The sequence below is a fragment of the Geotrypetes seraphini genome, chromosome 6, assembly GCF_902459505.1.
Source record: "Geotrypetes seraphini chromosome 6, aGeoSer1.1, whole genome shotgun sequence".
NCBI lineage: Eukaryota > Metazoa > Chordata > Amphibia > Gymnophiona > Dermophiidae > Geotrypetes > Geotrypetes seraphini.
In genome coordinates, this window is record NC_047089.1 from 45121393 (window position 1) to 45137081 (window position 15689).

At 46.3% G+C, this 15689-nt stretch overlaps 1 protein-coding gene across 2 annotated transcripts in view; it reads right to left on the reverse strand.

The window, feature by feature from the left end:
- The window catches only part of MTMR6 (myotubularin related protein 6), a 71266-nt gene that overhangs the window by 19676 nt on the left and 35901 nt on the right, over positions 1-15689 (reverse strand). For both annotated transcript variants that reach the window (XM_033949313.1, XM_033949312.1), the window contains exon 10: positions 15487-15612. In XM_033949313.1, coding sequence (XP_033805204.1) covers positions 15487-15612 — 126 coding nt within the window. The remainder of the gene's footprint in view (positions 1-15486; positions 15613-15689) is intronic.

Below are 15689 nucleotides of genomic sequence, written 5' to 3' on the forward strand. Positions count from 1 at the left end.
GTCCCTCCAGATGTGTCTTACACAGAAAAATGAAGGCTAACAAACTGAAAGGGAAGGCATCAAGACTGATATTTTTGTTTATAAGAAAGAAGATTAGCAAAGGTAATCTTCCACTGTAGTGCAACAGAAATATCAGTCTGCTGCCTGCTGCCAGTACTGAAGAACCAAACTCTGCATCCCTTCTGGCTGCTACAACCACCCTGTAAAACTTGGTAAAAGTGTGAAAGCAAGACCATGTGGCTACCCTACAAATTTCTTCAGATGAGACTGCTCTAGCCTCTGCCTAGGATGATGCCACCAATCTGGTGGAATGCACCTTTTACTCCAACAGGAGACTATTTTCCACTCCCAAAATTGGTCAAAGAAATTGCCAGATTAATCTATCTTGAAATGGTTGCCTTTGATGCCAACCTCATCATGCTGTACCCAGGAGCACAAAGAGATAATCCGATAGGCTAAACTTGTTCATCATCTCTAAACAACAAATAACTCTTCAGTTGCCCAGGCATTTCAGGATCTTGTGTTCCTTCTTTGCCCTGGAGGGCAAAAAGACTGGGAGACGCACTTCCTGGTTTATGTGAAAACTAGGGAATACCTTCAGTAAGAAGGAAGGTACCATTTGAAGCGAGACACCAGTCTCCGAAATTTTGAGAAAAAGTGCCTTGCAGGACAGAGCCTGAAATTCTGATACCCTTTTGGCTGAAGTCACGGCCACTAAAAAGCAGTCTTGACTATTAAGTCCATGAGCGAGGCCTCCTTCAGGGTTCATACAGAGCCCGCAAGACAAGATTAAGATTCATGATGGAAAAGGCTGGCACACAGGGGGGCAAAGACAAAATGCTCCCTTAAAAAACCTGGACACATCTGGATGAGAAGCCAAGATTTGTTGTTTGGCCTGCCCTCTAAAGCAGGAAAGACCCACTATCTGTACATCGAGTGAACCCAATGTAAGGCCTTTATTGAGCCCTTCCTGAAGAAAGGCTAAGACCATGGCAATTGAAATCTTGGTCGGATCTGTGCATCTTTGACTGCACCAGTTCTGGAAATACTTCCACACCTTCATAAAGTGAACTGCTTCTTAGATCTTAGCAGGGTGGTTGTCATCAAGTTTGAATAGCCTTTATGCACTAAGGTTTCGCGCGCAAGAGCCAAGTCATAAGACAAAGCGGTCTGGATTCTCCAGGGTAATGGGGCCTTGCAAGAAGAGTCCTGAATGACAGGGAAGCCTGAGCCCCTTGCCTCTCTGAAGACACACTAGGTCTATGTACCACAGACAACTCAGCCAGTCTGGGGCAATCAGAATTTCTCATCCCATGTGGATCTTTATCCTTTGGAGGACTCTTATCGACCAAGAGGAAACACATGCAGAAACTCTGCTGGAGGCCAGGGCTGACCAGAGCATCCAGACCATCACTTCCTGGCTCGTATCTTTAACTGAAGAGCCGAGTGGCCTTCTTATTGCTGGCTGATGCCATGAGATTGAACGTCGGTCACCCCCACTGCTGTAGAATATTGTCGAAGGCCTCCTGAGACAGAGACCACTCTCTGGGATCCAGTGTCTGATGACTCGGGAAATCCACTTGCACATTGCCACTCCTGCTACATGTGCCACTGAGAGAATCAATAGATGGGTCTTGACCCATTGGAACAGCATTTGAGTCTCCAATCTCAATGGTGCACTCCTGGTACTCCCCAATCGGTTGACTTAGGCTACTGTTGTGGCATTGTCCAAGAAGACACGGACCACTTTGCCCTCTAAAATGCTCTCTAGTGACCAAAAGGCTAACCTGATTGCTCTCAGCTCTAAGCGGTTAACTGACCAACCCCCTCTACGATGGTGACCACCAGCCCTGAAATAGGCACCCTTGGTAATGGGCTCCCCAGCTGAAAAGGCTGGCATCTGTTGTCAAGATCTCCCATGTGAATATGCGCAAAGGCATTCCCTGGAATAGGGACCATGACTCCAGCCACCAGTCCAAGCTGCGCAGAGCTGTGTTTGTCCAAGGCAGTGCTAAGTCCAGCGCATCCAACTGTGGGGACCACCAGGAGAGCAGTGCCTCCAGTAAAGGATGTAAATGCATCCTCACCCAGGGTACTACATCTACCATGGACCCCAGTAACTGAAGATAATGCCATGCCATTGGAACTGGCCTGTTCTTTTTTGCCAGAATCTGATGCCTGAGCTTTGCTCTGTACGCTTCTGGAAGAAAGACCCTTTTCTGATCTGTATCAAACAGTATGCCCACATATTCCAAGGATTGTGTCAGAGCCAATTGACTCTTTCTGAAGTTTATCATACAGCCTAGGCTCTGCAAAGGCTGGACCATTTGGGCCACTGCTGCTTTTCCCTTTGCTTCGGATGGTGCCTTTATTAGCCAATAGTCCAGGTAAGGGTGCACCTGTATCCCCGCCTTCCAGAGATGTGCCATTACCCCGACCATTATCTTGGTGAAGATGTGTGGTGCTGTAGCTAGTCCAAACCGAAGTGCAGAGAACTGGAGGTGATGTTCTAGTACAAGGAACCTCAAGAAGTTCTAGTACATGGAACTTCAAGAACTTTCTATGAGCTGGGAAGATGGGAACATGTAAATAAGACTCAGTCAGATCTAGGGAGGCAAGGAATGCCCCCGGCTCCACCGATGCAATGACTGGCCGCACAATTTCCATGCAGAAGCAGGTGATTTTGAGGGCTGCATTGCCTGACTTCAGATCCAGACTCAGTCTCCAGTCACCTGAGTCCTTTTCTGGGCACGATAAAGTATATTTTTTATCTGCCCAAGCCTCATTCACCTTCTGGTACGGCCTCTATGGCTCCTAGATTTCTAAGCTTCTGTACCGTTGGCAGAACTCTGACTGCTTTGTCCGGCTTTCTCACAGGAGAACTTATGAAGAGACCAGAAGGAGTCGAAAGAATTCTAGCTTATACTCTCCTGAATGGCAACCATCACCCAGCGTTCTGAAGAGTTCCGCATCCTTGCATGCAAAAACTGTGCCGAGGAGGGAGGCTACAGGCCTGGAGTCACTGCTGCTCTTTGGGGGCTGCAGTTGAGCAAGATCCAGACACCTGGGGGCACCTGGCGCTCCCAAATCTCTGTCTTGGGCCTTGAAATGTCCTTTAAGAAGCCAACGCTCCCAAGTACTATCGAAAATGCCCTGAACCACGAAAATTTCCCTTACTTGGCCCTCATGGGGTCTGTAGTCTGCTGTCCAGTAAGGACTTTGGCTTATGATCCACCATACTAGCCATTAGATCATCATGACCCTTGCCAAAGAGCAATTGCCCTTTAAAGGGGAGTTTGCTCAACATCACCCTAAAAGGATGAATCTCCCGCCCATTGCCTGATCCGGAGCATTCTATGGGCGTATATGGTATATGCCAAGACCTTACTCAAGACCCTAAAAAAAGTCATACAGTGCATCCGCTATGTAATCAACTCCTGACAGAAGGAACTAAGGGTCACTGCTGTCATCCAGGTCTCCCACCTGACTGAGCTTTAAATGGCATGTTCAGGCAACAAATGATGCAGCTGCTGCCGCATTTAGGCCTAGTGCCACAGCCTCAAATTGTCTCTTTTTTTTTTTCAAATTTAAATTTTTATTGCAAATTTTTCAGAATATACTGCAAACAATGTACATCAACTGTCAGGCACATCGATAAGCTAAACATCAACTTCTAAAAATGCTCAATAACAAAATGCACATTTTCCCTACAGTTTTCACCTCAAACCCCCCCCCCCCCCCCCCCCAGCTCATATAACCCCCACTCCAAACCCCCGTCCTAACCCCCCCCCCCAAGAAAAAAACACCCGCTCACCAGCCAAGGAGCCAACCAGGCAGAGAGAACCTAGGAACCCCTACAAAGTATCCAATAATGCTCTGATTTTGATCCAAGTCACAGAGTGGGCCAGGAACTTATGACGACGAGTGGCCACCGCCAGCTCCATCCTCCCAATGGACAAAAATCGCGTGGTCCAGTCGGAGATGGAGGGAGCCACTTTATTTTTCCAGTGATTAGCTATGAGGCATTTAGCAGCTGCAAGACCCCAACGAAGTAGATTAGTCTGCCATTGATGTTCCCGCTCATTATGGAGACCCAATAGGCACGACCGAGGAGTCATGCCCACTGGGTCCCCAAGCATATTGGACAAGTACTAGTCACTGCCATCCAAAAGGGACCAATAACCACATAGTCCCACCAAATGTGTAAAAAAAGATCCCTCATGTGCTCCACATCGCCAACATTGGTCCGACACTCCAGGAAACATTTTGTGCAACCGTTCAGGGGTATAGTACCACCTAGTAAGTACTTTATAAGCGTTCTCCTGAACCAAAGTACAAGCCCGGGATACCTCCCCACAAATAACATCCCAATGTTTAGCGGTGAGGGAGAATTCTAAGTCCCGCTCCCATTGCTTCTGAAAGGAAAATTGAATAGGTGAGTGACCTTTCCAATACTGATACAACACAGATAGAGGCCGGGGCACCTGTCAGAGCAGCAACCACAGATTCTCAAAAGACTCCCGCTCAATACTCAACGGCCGTCCCCAACCCTGAGCCTCCATGAAATGCCTTATCTGGAAATAGGCCAAATAGTCCCAGTCTGGCAAATCAAATTTCTCCTGGAGCATGGCAAAAGATAAGATCCCAGAAGTTCCCAACATATCCCTAAAGACCCTCAAGCCTCTCCGGGCCCAGCGACAGAAAACCCGATTATCGCTCCCAACTTGAAATAGGGGCTCAAATTGTGTCTGAGCCAAGGAGGATACCAATGCTCCGTTGCCCAACTGAGCTCGAGCTTGGTTCCACACCATGGCTAGATGTTGCACAAAGGGATTAGCAATACTTTGGATCCAAGAGCGAGAGGGTCCAGAGACCCAAAGCAGATGTTTCAACAGCATCCTATCCCCCGGGACCTGTTCCAACATTACCCACTTTTATGTTCTCCCAATTCAGCCTCAAATTGTCTCTTAATGACAAAGTCCAGTCTGCAGTCCTGGGAATCCTTCAGAACCATTCCACTTTCAGTGGGAAGGGAGGTATGTTTAGTAACTTGCACAACTAAGTAATCCATCTTTGGTGTATTAAAGAGCTGCTGGAACTCAGCATCCATTGGGTAGAGCTTTGTCATAGACTTGGCTACCCTCAGGGGCCTCCCAGAGCTCAGTTAGCATCCTGGTAATGTTTGGTTGTAAGAGAAAGCATGTCACCTGTGCCTTTGTGCTGCTCATGAGTAAGCACTGCATAGCAGAGATCTGGGATAGCTCCACCTTTAATTCCTGGAGAAATCCTGTAATGATTCCCTGCAAAGCGGGTGGCTGTAACAGCCTGCACATCCAATGAATCCTCTTCGAGGTCCAGGGCTGCCATCTGATCCTGGTCTAGCCCACCAAGCTGAGATACTGAATCTCCAAGCAAGGAGGACCCTAACTGAGAAAGCAGAGGCATGAACTCTGAACCATCTTTGTCCAAATCCTGCATTGCCTGGGTCTCCAACACTTGAGCATGACTGACTAGGGGACCCCGTGCCTTTCATGGGAAGAAGCCCAGACGCCACTCTCGTTGAAACTCCCCGAGGGGCCAGGCCTGCTTCTGTATCTTAAAAAAGTTTCATTCATCATATGTATGAATTTGGGAACAAAGCACTGCTCAGGTTGCCTGGGCAGGACCTCCTGTGGTTCCTTATGGGGTTTGTCCACCGGCATGCGGATGCACTTCACCAGGGGACACAAACTCTTCATTTTTTGGCTCCAGATGAAATTTCTGGCCCAGGAAATGTTCCATATGGGCTCCAATCCCCCAGTAGCATGAGCAGAGGTGAAGGCCAGAGCTCCCGCTCCCCTTCATGTGCCGCACCACACATAGAAAAATGACCTCCCTTGGACAGGCATCTGCTGCAAATCTGGCATGAATCTGAAGGATCTTCACCTGAAGAGACCATCTTTGAATAAAAAATGAGGGGTTTTGAAGCAGATAGAGGCTTTTAAAATCAAATTGGGAAATTCAAGATGGCCACAACAATAGCGATTTTAGCACTTAAAATGGCCCATCAAGGCAAAAATTAAACACTAAAAATTCAGGGAAGGGGTTTGTGGAGGTGGGTGACCCTGTCCCTATTGTCAGAAACCTTTAAAATTAACTTTTAATGACCCCCCCAAAAAAAATTTTCCCATAGGCTATAACAAACAACCTTACTCACTGTGCCATGCTGGTTGCTGGGAGCTGCTCAAAGAGAACCTCTAGTCAGAGGTATAAGAAGATTTCTGCCTCAGAAAAGCCTGACAAAGGGAAACTGGCTTGTTTCTTCAGATTGCCATTCAGTCTCCCCATGAGACCGGACTCTCAAATCCCCACTGGAGCTCACACGATATTGTGAGGGAAGGAATGTAGTCGACCCCGCTCCTGGTACAAAACCGCTAGGGAAGTCACACAGCCTACGCTCAAGCCTACTGCGGACGAAACCTGGGGTGAGCCTGCTCCCAAGAGAACGGTCTCTGAGCCTCCGGACTGTTAATGCAGGTCAGCCACACAGGAATCATGCAAAGCATGTGCTTGCAGGCTCAGACTTTGTCCTGAGAGTCTGCATCTTCTTGCAGCCATTGATGTCTCAGGGAGCTGAGATCCTCTGCAGTACTAAAAAGCCTCAATTATGGCAGAAAACCCCCAACAATAGAGAAAAAAAATACGAGCAGAACAGAGCAGCTCTTACAACTTTGCTGTAGAGAGTAAAATTGAGGAAATCTAGCACAGCCCAGAGTAAGAGGAGGAGGAACAGAATATGTAAATTAGGCTCTCTACAGACTTTGCAGTAAAGGAGGGTAAATACCTTGTTGGTCAAAACTGATATTCCTGTTACACTAGAAGTTGATGTTCAATATCTATTTTCTGAGCATAAGTGAACAGAAGTCCAGACCACAAGTGATCCCTCTCATCTTCTCAATGTTTAGAATAAAATTGCATTGTTACGGTTGTTTGAAAAATTAAATAATATTTAAAAAAGGAATAGGTTTTCTAACAGCATCATATAACTATTACACACTGCTCTGGACTCTTGAGCTTTTTAAAATATGATCTTAGCATTCCTAACAGATTCACATTGTTACATCCCATCAGTAGGAAAACATGGGTAAGAAACATGGAAGATATACCTCACAGCCTGGCAAGAAGTTGCAGCTGATTATTGTGACACTAAATAGGGAGAGTAGGTAATCTGGTATTGAAAGGATTGCATAAGAATAGCCTTACTAGGTCAGACCAATGGTCCATCAAGCCCGGTAGCCCATTCTCACGGTGGCCAATCCAGGTCACTAGTACCTGGCCAAAACCCAAGGAGTAACAATATTCCATGCTACCAATACAGGGCAAGCAGTGGCTTCTCCCGTGTCTTTCTCAATAATAGGCTATGGACTTTTCCTCCAGGAACTTGTCCAAACCTTTCTTAAAACCAGCTGCGCTATCCGCTCTTACCACAACCTCTGGCAATGCGTTCCAGAGCTTAACTATTCATTGAGTGGAAAAAAATTTCCTCCTATTGGTTTTAAAAGTATTTCCCTGAAACTTCATCAAGGGTGCCCTAGTCTTTGCAGTTGGTTTCAATTGAAAAAAAAAATGCATATATCATATTCACCACCTTGACAGAAAGTGTGCATGGTGGATTTTTCGTGCATTATGTTAAATAGGAACTTGCCTACAGAAATGAAAACAAGAAGCAGAGAAGCAGCCCTAGTGATTACAGCAGAAGGATAGGAACCAGGCAAGCTAGAGATCAAATCTCATTTTCCCAATGATGTTCATTTTCACATTGGGTAAGTCACTTCACCTTACATTGGCTCAGGTACAAAATTTAGACTGTAAGCCCTCTGGGGAGAGGGAAATACTTACTGCACATGAAGCTACCACCGCATTGAACTTACAGTTAAGCACAGTTACTTACCGTAACAGGTGTTATCCAGGGACAGCAGGCAGATATTCTTGACTGATGGGTGACGGCACCGACGGAGCCCCGGTACGGACAATTTTAGAGTGATTGCACTCTAAGAACTTTTTAGAAAGTTCTAGCTCGGCCGCACCGCGCACGCGCGAGTGCCTTCCCGCCCGACAGAGGCGCGCGGTCCCTCAGTTAGTATAAGCCAGCTAAGAAGCCAACCCGGGGAGGAGGGTGGGACGCAAGAATATCTGCCTGCTGTCCCTGGATAACACCTGTTACGGTAAGTAACTGTGCTTTATCCCAGGACAAGCAGGCAGCTATTCTTGACTGATGGGTGACCTCTAAGCTAACAAAAAGAGGGATGGAGGGAAGGTTGGCCATTAAGAAAACAAATTTTGTAATACAGATTGGCCGAAGTGACCATCCCTTCTGGAGAATGCATCCAGACAATAATGAGATGTAAAAGTGTGAACTGAGGACCAAGTAGCAGCTTTGCAGATTTCCTCAATAGGAGTGGAACGGAGGAAAGCTACAGATGCTGCCATTGCTCTGACTCTATGGGCCGTGACAGAACCTTCCAGTGTCAGTCCGGTCTGAGCATAACAGAAAGAAATGCACGCTGCTAGCCAATTAGACAACGTGCGTTTAGAAACAGGACGTCCCAATTTGTTCGGATCAAAGGACAGAAAAAGTTGGGGAACTGATCTGTGGGGTTTCGTACGCTGCAGATAGTAAGCAAGAGCCCTTTTACAATCCAAAGTATGCAGAGCTTGTTCCCCAGAATGAGAATGAGGTTTTGGAAAGAAAACCGGTAGAACAATGGATTGGTTGAGATGAAATTCCGAGACAACCTTGGGGAGAAACTTTGGATGTGTACGCAGAACCACCTTGTCATGATGAAAGACCGTAAAAGGTGGATCTGCAACCAGTGCATGAAGCTCACTGACTCTCCTGGCAGAGGTAAGAGCAATAAGGAAAAGTACCTTCCAAGTGAGAAATTTGAAAGGAGAAGTAGCTAAAGGTTCAAATGGAGGCTTCATTAAAGCTGAAAGAACCACATTGAGATCCCAGATAACCGGAGGGGCTTTAAGAGGTGGTTTCACATTGAAAAGCCCACGCATGAACCTGGATACCAGGGGATGAGCTGAAAGAAGTTTTCCATGGACTGGCTCATGAAAAGCTGCAATGGCACTGAGGTGGACCCTGATGGAAGAGGACTTCAGGCCAGAATCAGACAAAGAAAGAAGATAATCCAACAACGTCTCCACCGCTAGGGAAGTGGGATCAAGATGATGAAGAAGACACCAGGAAGAAAACCTCGTCCACTTTTGATGGTAACATTGTAGAGTGGCTGGTTTCCTGGAGGCATTCAGAATGGAACGAACGGGCTGAGATAAAAGAGTATCAGTCGAGTTCAGCCCGAGAGATACCAAGCCATCAGGTGTAGAGACTGGAGGTTGGGATGCAGAAGGGTTCCCTGCTGTTGCGTAAGCAGAGAAGGAAACAGAGGAAGAAGAAAAGGTTCCCTGGAACTGAGTTGAAGTAGAAGGGAGAACCAATGTTGCCTGGGCCACCTCGGAGCAATCAGAATCATGGTGGCTCGGTCCCTCTTGAGCTTGAACAAGGTTCTCAACATGAGAGGCAGAGGAGGGAAGGCGTACAGGAACAGATTCGACCAGTCGAGGAGAAAAGCATCTGCTGTTAGACGGTGTGGAGAGTAAAGTCTGGAGCAGAATAGGGGCAGCTGATGATTGTGAGGAGCTGCAAAGAGGTCTATCTGAGGAGTGCCCCATTGACTGAAGATAGAGTGCAGAGTTACGGGATCGAGTGTCCACTCGTGAGGTTGGAGAATTCTGCTGAGTTTGTCCGCTAAGGAATTCTGTTTCCCTTGAATGTATATAGCTTTCAGGAAGAGATGATGATCTATGGCCCAAGTCCAGATCTTCTGGGCTTCCTGGCATAAAAGGCGAGAGCCTGTCCCACCCTGTTTGTTGATGTAGTACATCGCAACCTGATTGTCTGTGCACAACAGAAGGACCTGAGGAAAGAGAAGGTGTTGGAAGGCCTTGAGGGCGTAAAACATCGCTCTGAGTTCTAGGAAATTGATTTGATGTTTCCTCTCCTGGGCTGACCAAAGACCTTGAGTCTGGAACTCGTTCAAGTGAGCTCCCCATGCATACAGAGAGGCGTCGGTGGTGATGACTAGTTGATGAGGAGGCTGATGGAACAGAAGACCTCTGGATAGATTTGAGGATACCAACCACCATTGCAGAGACTGACGAAGAGATGATGTCACAGATATGTGTCGTGAGCAAGGGTCCGACGCTTGGGACCACTGGGTCGCAAGGGTCCATTGAGGAGTGCGCAGGTGAAGACGGGCATGAGGTGTGACATGAACTGTGGATGCCATGTGTCCCAAGAGCACCATCATTTGCCTTGCTGAGATGGACGGCAGAGGAAGTACCTGGTGACATAGAGACTGAAGGGTCTGAAGACGATTGGATGGCAGGAAAGCTCTCATGAGGAGTGTATCTAGGATCGCTTCAATGAATTGAAGTCTCTGAGTGGGAATGATATGGGATTTGGGTAGATTGATCTCGAATCCCAGAAGTTGTAGAAACTGGATGGTTTGGTTGGTGGCCAGAAGGACCGCTTGGGCAGAAGTGTCTTTGATCAACCAATCGTCCAGGTAAGGAAAAACATGCAGGTGGTGAGAGCGTAGAAAAGCCGCCACCACAATGAGACATTTGGTGAATACCCTTGGAGATGAGGCAAGACCGAAGGGCAGCACCTTGTACTGGTAATGACAATGATTGATCATGAATCGGAGATATGGTCTTGAGGTTACATTGATCGGTATGTGAGTGTAAGCCTCTTTGAGATCGAGGGAGCATAGCCAGTCGTTTTGATTTAGAAGGGGATAAAGGATGGCTAAAGAAAGCATCTTGAATTTTTCTTTTACCAGATGAATGTTGAGATCGCGAAGATCCAGGATGGGTCTGAGATCTCCTGTCTTTTTGGGAACTAGAAAGTAGCGGGAGTAGAATCCCTGCCCCTTTTGATCTAGAGGAACTTCCTCTATAGCGTTCAGAAGGAGGAGGGATTGGACCTCCTGAATAAGGAGGGCTGATTGAGGACTGTTCAAAGCAGACTCTTTTGGCAGGCTTTGAGGTGGGAGAGTCTGAAAGTTGAGAGAGTAGCCGTGGCGGATGATGTTGAGGACCCATTGGTCCGAAGTGATTACTTCCCACCGGCTGAGGAACAGAGAAAGTCGACCTCCTATTGGTTGAGGCAGGAGAGCAGGAATAGGGATACTGGCTATACTGCGGAGAATGAAGTCAAAAGGGCTGTGACTTTTGCTGAGGAGGTTGTTTTACAGCTTGTTGCTGTTGCTGTTGTCTGGGAGGCTGACGTTGCTGTTGCCTCTGACGCCTAGGTTGTTGAGCAGTGGTAGGCAATGGACGGGCTGTGAAACGGCGTTGGTAGGCCGATTGCTGCCTGTATGGTCTTGGCGGAGGAGGCTTCTTTTTATTCTTGAGCAGGGTATCCCAGCGCGTCTCATGAGCAGAGAGCTTTTGTGTGGTTGAGTCCATGGAATCCCCAAAGAGCTCATCCCCTAGACATGGGGCATTGGCTAACCGATCTTGATGGTTAACATCAAGCTCGGATACCCGAAGCCAGGCCAAACGAAGCATAGCTACTGACATTGCTGTCGCTCTGGATGTAAGTTCAAAAGTGTCATATATGGATCTCACCATAAACTTACGCAATTGGAGAAGAGACGACAAGCATGCGTGAAAAGCGGAATGCTTTCGTGAAGGAAGATATTTCTCGAAGGAAGCCATGGTGGTAAGGAGATGCTTTAAATAAAAAGAAAAATGAAAAGCATAATTACTAGCCCTATTAGCTAACATAGCATTTTGGTAGAGCCTCTTACCAAATTTATCCATGGCCCTTCCTTCTCTGCCAGGAGGGACAGATGCATATACACTGGCTCCTGAAGTCTTTTTAAGGGTGGATTCGACAAATAAGGATTCATGTGGTAGTTGAGGTTTGTCGAACCCAGGAATGGGAATTACCTTATATAGAGAATCCAGTTTACGTGGGGCCCCTGGGACAGTTAAAGGAGTCTCTAAATTCTTATAGAAAGTTTCCCTCAGAATGTCATGAAGGGGAAGTTTCAAAAATTCCTTTGGAGGCTGATCAAAATCAAGGGCATCCAAAAAAGCTTTAGACTTTTTGGATTCAGCCTCCAAAGGAATGGACAAGGACTCACACATCTCTTTCAAAAAACTAGAGAAAGAGGAAGTGGCCTGTTTGGAGGATGGGTCAGGGACAGCCGAATCCTCCTCCTCTGAGGAACATTCTCCTTCAGAAAGAAAGGGTTCCTCTGAGTCTCCCCACAGATCAGGGTCCCTTACATGGGAAGAATGGTCCCGAGACTCAGGTGTCGACGTTTGCATGTGTCGGGTTTTGCGCATCGACTTACCCGACCTCATCGATACCGTGTCCGGAGAAGTTATCGGACGCACCGGTGCCGAAGTCTGCACCGATTGATGGTGAGCTCTCGGCTCCGGTGCAAGGACTGGCATCGATACCGATGAGGTTAGGTGAAGCGGTACCGAAACAGTGGAAGTGGATAATACGGGTTCCACAATCGGTACCGATACAGGTTGTTCAACAACCGGTACCGATGGCTCGGTGCGAACTGGCACCGGAAGGTTCGGTGTCATGATAGCAGGAAGGAGTCGTTCTAATTGCTCCTTCAGCTGCACCTGAAGGATGGCCGTAATGCGGTCATCGAGGGATGGCACCGGTACCGCTTTTTTCTTCTGCGGTACCTGCGGTGCCGCTCGACGCCCCGGAGATGAGGAGCCCGATGTCGAGGGACTCACCTCTATAGGGGCGGAGCGCTTCCGCTGGCGTCGAACCGGCGGCAGGATTGGGCTCACTGCACTCGAGGCCGGAAGACGTTCCAGCGGGGAAGGCTTCTTAGCCGGCTTACCTGACTGTTGGGATGCCGGTGTGGAATCACGCGGCGTCGAAGACGAGGGTGCCGACTGAATCGGTGCCGAAGCCGGAGTCGAAGGAACGGGGTCGGACATCTCGGCACCGAACAACAATCGCTGTTGAATTAAGCGATTTTTTAAAGTTCGTTTTTTCAAAGTAGCACAGCGGGTGCAAGAAGAGGCCTGATGCTCAGGACCCAAACACTGTAAACACCAGTTGTGTGGGTCCGTGAGAGATATAGGCCTAGCACACCGCTGGCACTTTTTAAAACCCGGTTGAGGGGGCATGAAAGGAAAAACGGCTTCCGCCAAATCGAAGGCCGAGGCTTCGATGGTGGCAGAAGGCCCCGCCGGGGAAAACCGAAATTGAAGAAAAAAATGAAAGATTTTTTTTTTTTTACAAAATAAAAGAAAGAAAAAAGGCAAATTAAGCCAAACGTTTACGCGAGCGGGAAGGCAAGTTAGGAAAAAATTTCAACAGCCGTTGAAAACGCGTCTTCTTAGCTCCGCGGAAACTAAGAAACTAAGAAACTAACTGAGGGACCGCGCGCCTCTGTCGGGCGGGAAGGCACTCGCGCGTGCGCGGTGCGGCCGAGCTAGAACTTTCTAAAAAGTTCTTAGAGTGCAATCACTCTAAAATTGTCCGTACCGGGGCTCCGTCGGTGCCGTCACCCATCAGTCAAGAATAGCTGCCTGCTTGTCCTGGGATAATGCAGTTTATAAGTACGATGTTATGTTATGTTATGTTAGCTTAAGAAAAAATGAACTGAGGTATGAAGTATGTACTGTGCATACCCAAAAGGAACTTTAAGAATTTATTTGAAAGTTCTTGATAAGAGAGTCCATCAGTATTAAACAAAGATGACATATGATTGTTACTTCACCTCATCTTCACAGAATGTTCTCTATCTATGTAAGTAAGCTATTAGCTTTCTCCTGCAGTTCTATCATGCTAACTGGCCATTTTGACATTATCAAATCTCCCCCATATTTCTTATTGCTTGCTGACTGCTAGCTCTTCACCTCTAAAATATATATGGGTCTCAAGCTTCTGACATTCTAAAATCACTGTTTTGTATTTTTACAACAAATTTATCATCACTATTTTTCAAATATTTAAATAATCACTTTTAAATTTAACTCTCCCCCAACATGTCTACATTTTTATACCACTTACAGACAGATACACTTTCACATTTTGGGGGGGCACAACTGCTTCCTTCAGTTGAAGTGGAATCACAGCTGGGATCTAGTACCATCAGTTTTTATTCCCAAGAACTTGGTAATGTTTTTCTCTATTTCATAACCCTTTACTACTACTAACCATTTCTATAGCACTACTAGATGTACAGTGTTGTACACATTATATACAAGAACTTTCTCTGTCCCTACTGGACTCACAATCTCAGGTTTGTTTTCTCTGTATCTGGGGCAATGAAGAGTTAAGTGACTTGCCCAGGGTCACAAGGAGCTGCAGTGGGAATCAAACCCAGGTCCCTCAGGATTTTAGTCCACTGCACTAACCATTAGGCTACTCCTTGCTTTCAAGGACCACCCTTTGAGCCTGGCCTGGTCTTTGAGGTAACTCCTTGATAGGGCACTGTGTTATCAGGATTCCTACCAAAACCTTCAGTGATATAGGGTGACAAAAATTGAATATGCAACTCAAGGACTGAACTAGAGACCTTTTACATTGCCTCTCATAGATCTTGCCACCTAAGCCTCATTTTGCTTTCTAATCCTTCACCAATGTTACTTTTAAAGATAATGAAAAAGATGGGCCCTAGCACCCTAATCATTTGATACCATACACTTGATAACTAATTCTCTGTACCTTCTTTGCATAAATACAGTTCTTATCTCCTGTAAACTACTCTGAACTGTCTTCTGATACTCTGTAACTTCGCTGTATATGTACAGTCTCTTCTCCTGTAAACCACTCTGAACTGTTTTGTGGTATTGCGGTATACAAAAATAAAGTTATTATTATTATTATTATTATTTGTCCTTCATTCAAATAGACTCCATTGATTACCATTCTCTAAATCCTGTTTTCCTTTGCAGATTGTGCAAATACACATCCATTAGTCATTTCTACTTATAAGCAGCTATATAATAATTTGCAGGGTAAAGAAATTTGGATATCGTTCAGGCCTTTGCAATGTATGGAATTTTGAGTTAATAATAATAATAAAAATAAACCGTGAAGTTCTATGCGGTTAACAATGATTAAAAATGCTACAAATTGAGTAGAACTGGCAGGTTAAAATTAGTGAATAGAGGCTCTAGAGATCAGTTATTGTGGAAAAGATTGTACAAATCAACTGCCTAAGTACTTCAGGAACAGATATGTTTTTAGGTGTCTCCTGAATTCCCCATAGGTATTAGCAAGCATAAGTAATTGTTCCAGGTCTTTACCCCATAATGCTGCAGGAATTATAAAACAACTACCGGTAAGATAAATAGCTCTCTCTAGAATTATTCCTGAAAAGCAGACAAAGATCTCGTTATCCAAATGAAAAGCATCGGTAAGTCTAGATGCTAAAAACTCACCAAGAATCCCTCTATGGTCCTATAAAAAGGATCCAACAGCAAAGAGCCAAGGGAACAAACTTGGGAGGTTCGATCCCAACCATCAGAGCAGTGTACCAGCACACTTGCCTTTTCAACAGATATTGCCTGTGTAAAACACAACTAGTCAGAAATCACAATTTACAAGACAAGAATTTGACTGCTCTTTTGATTGCCTAGACACA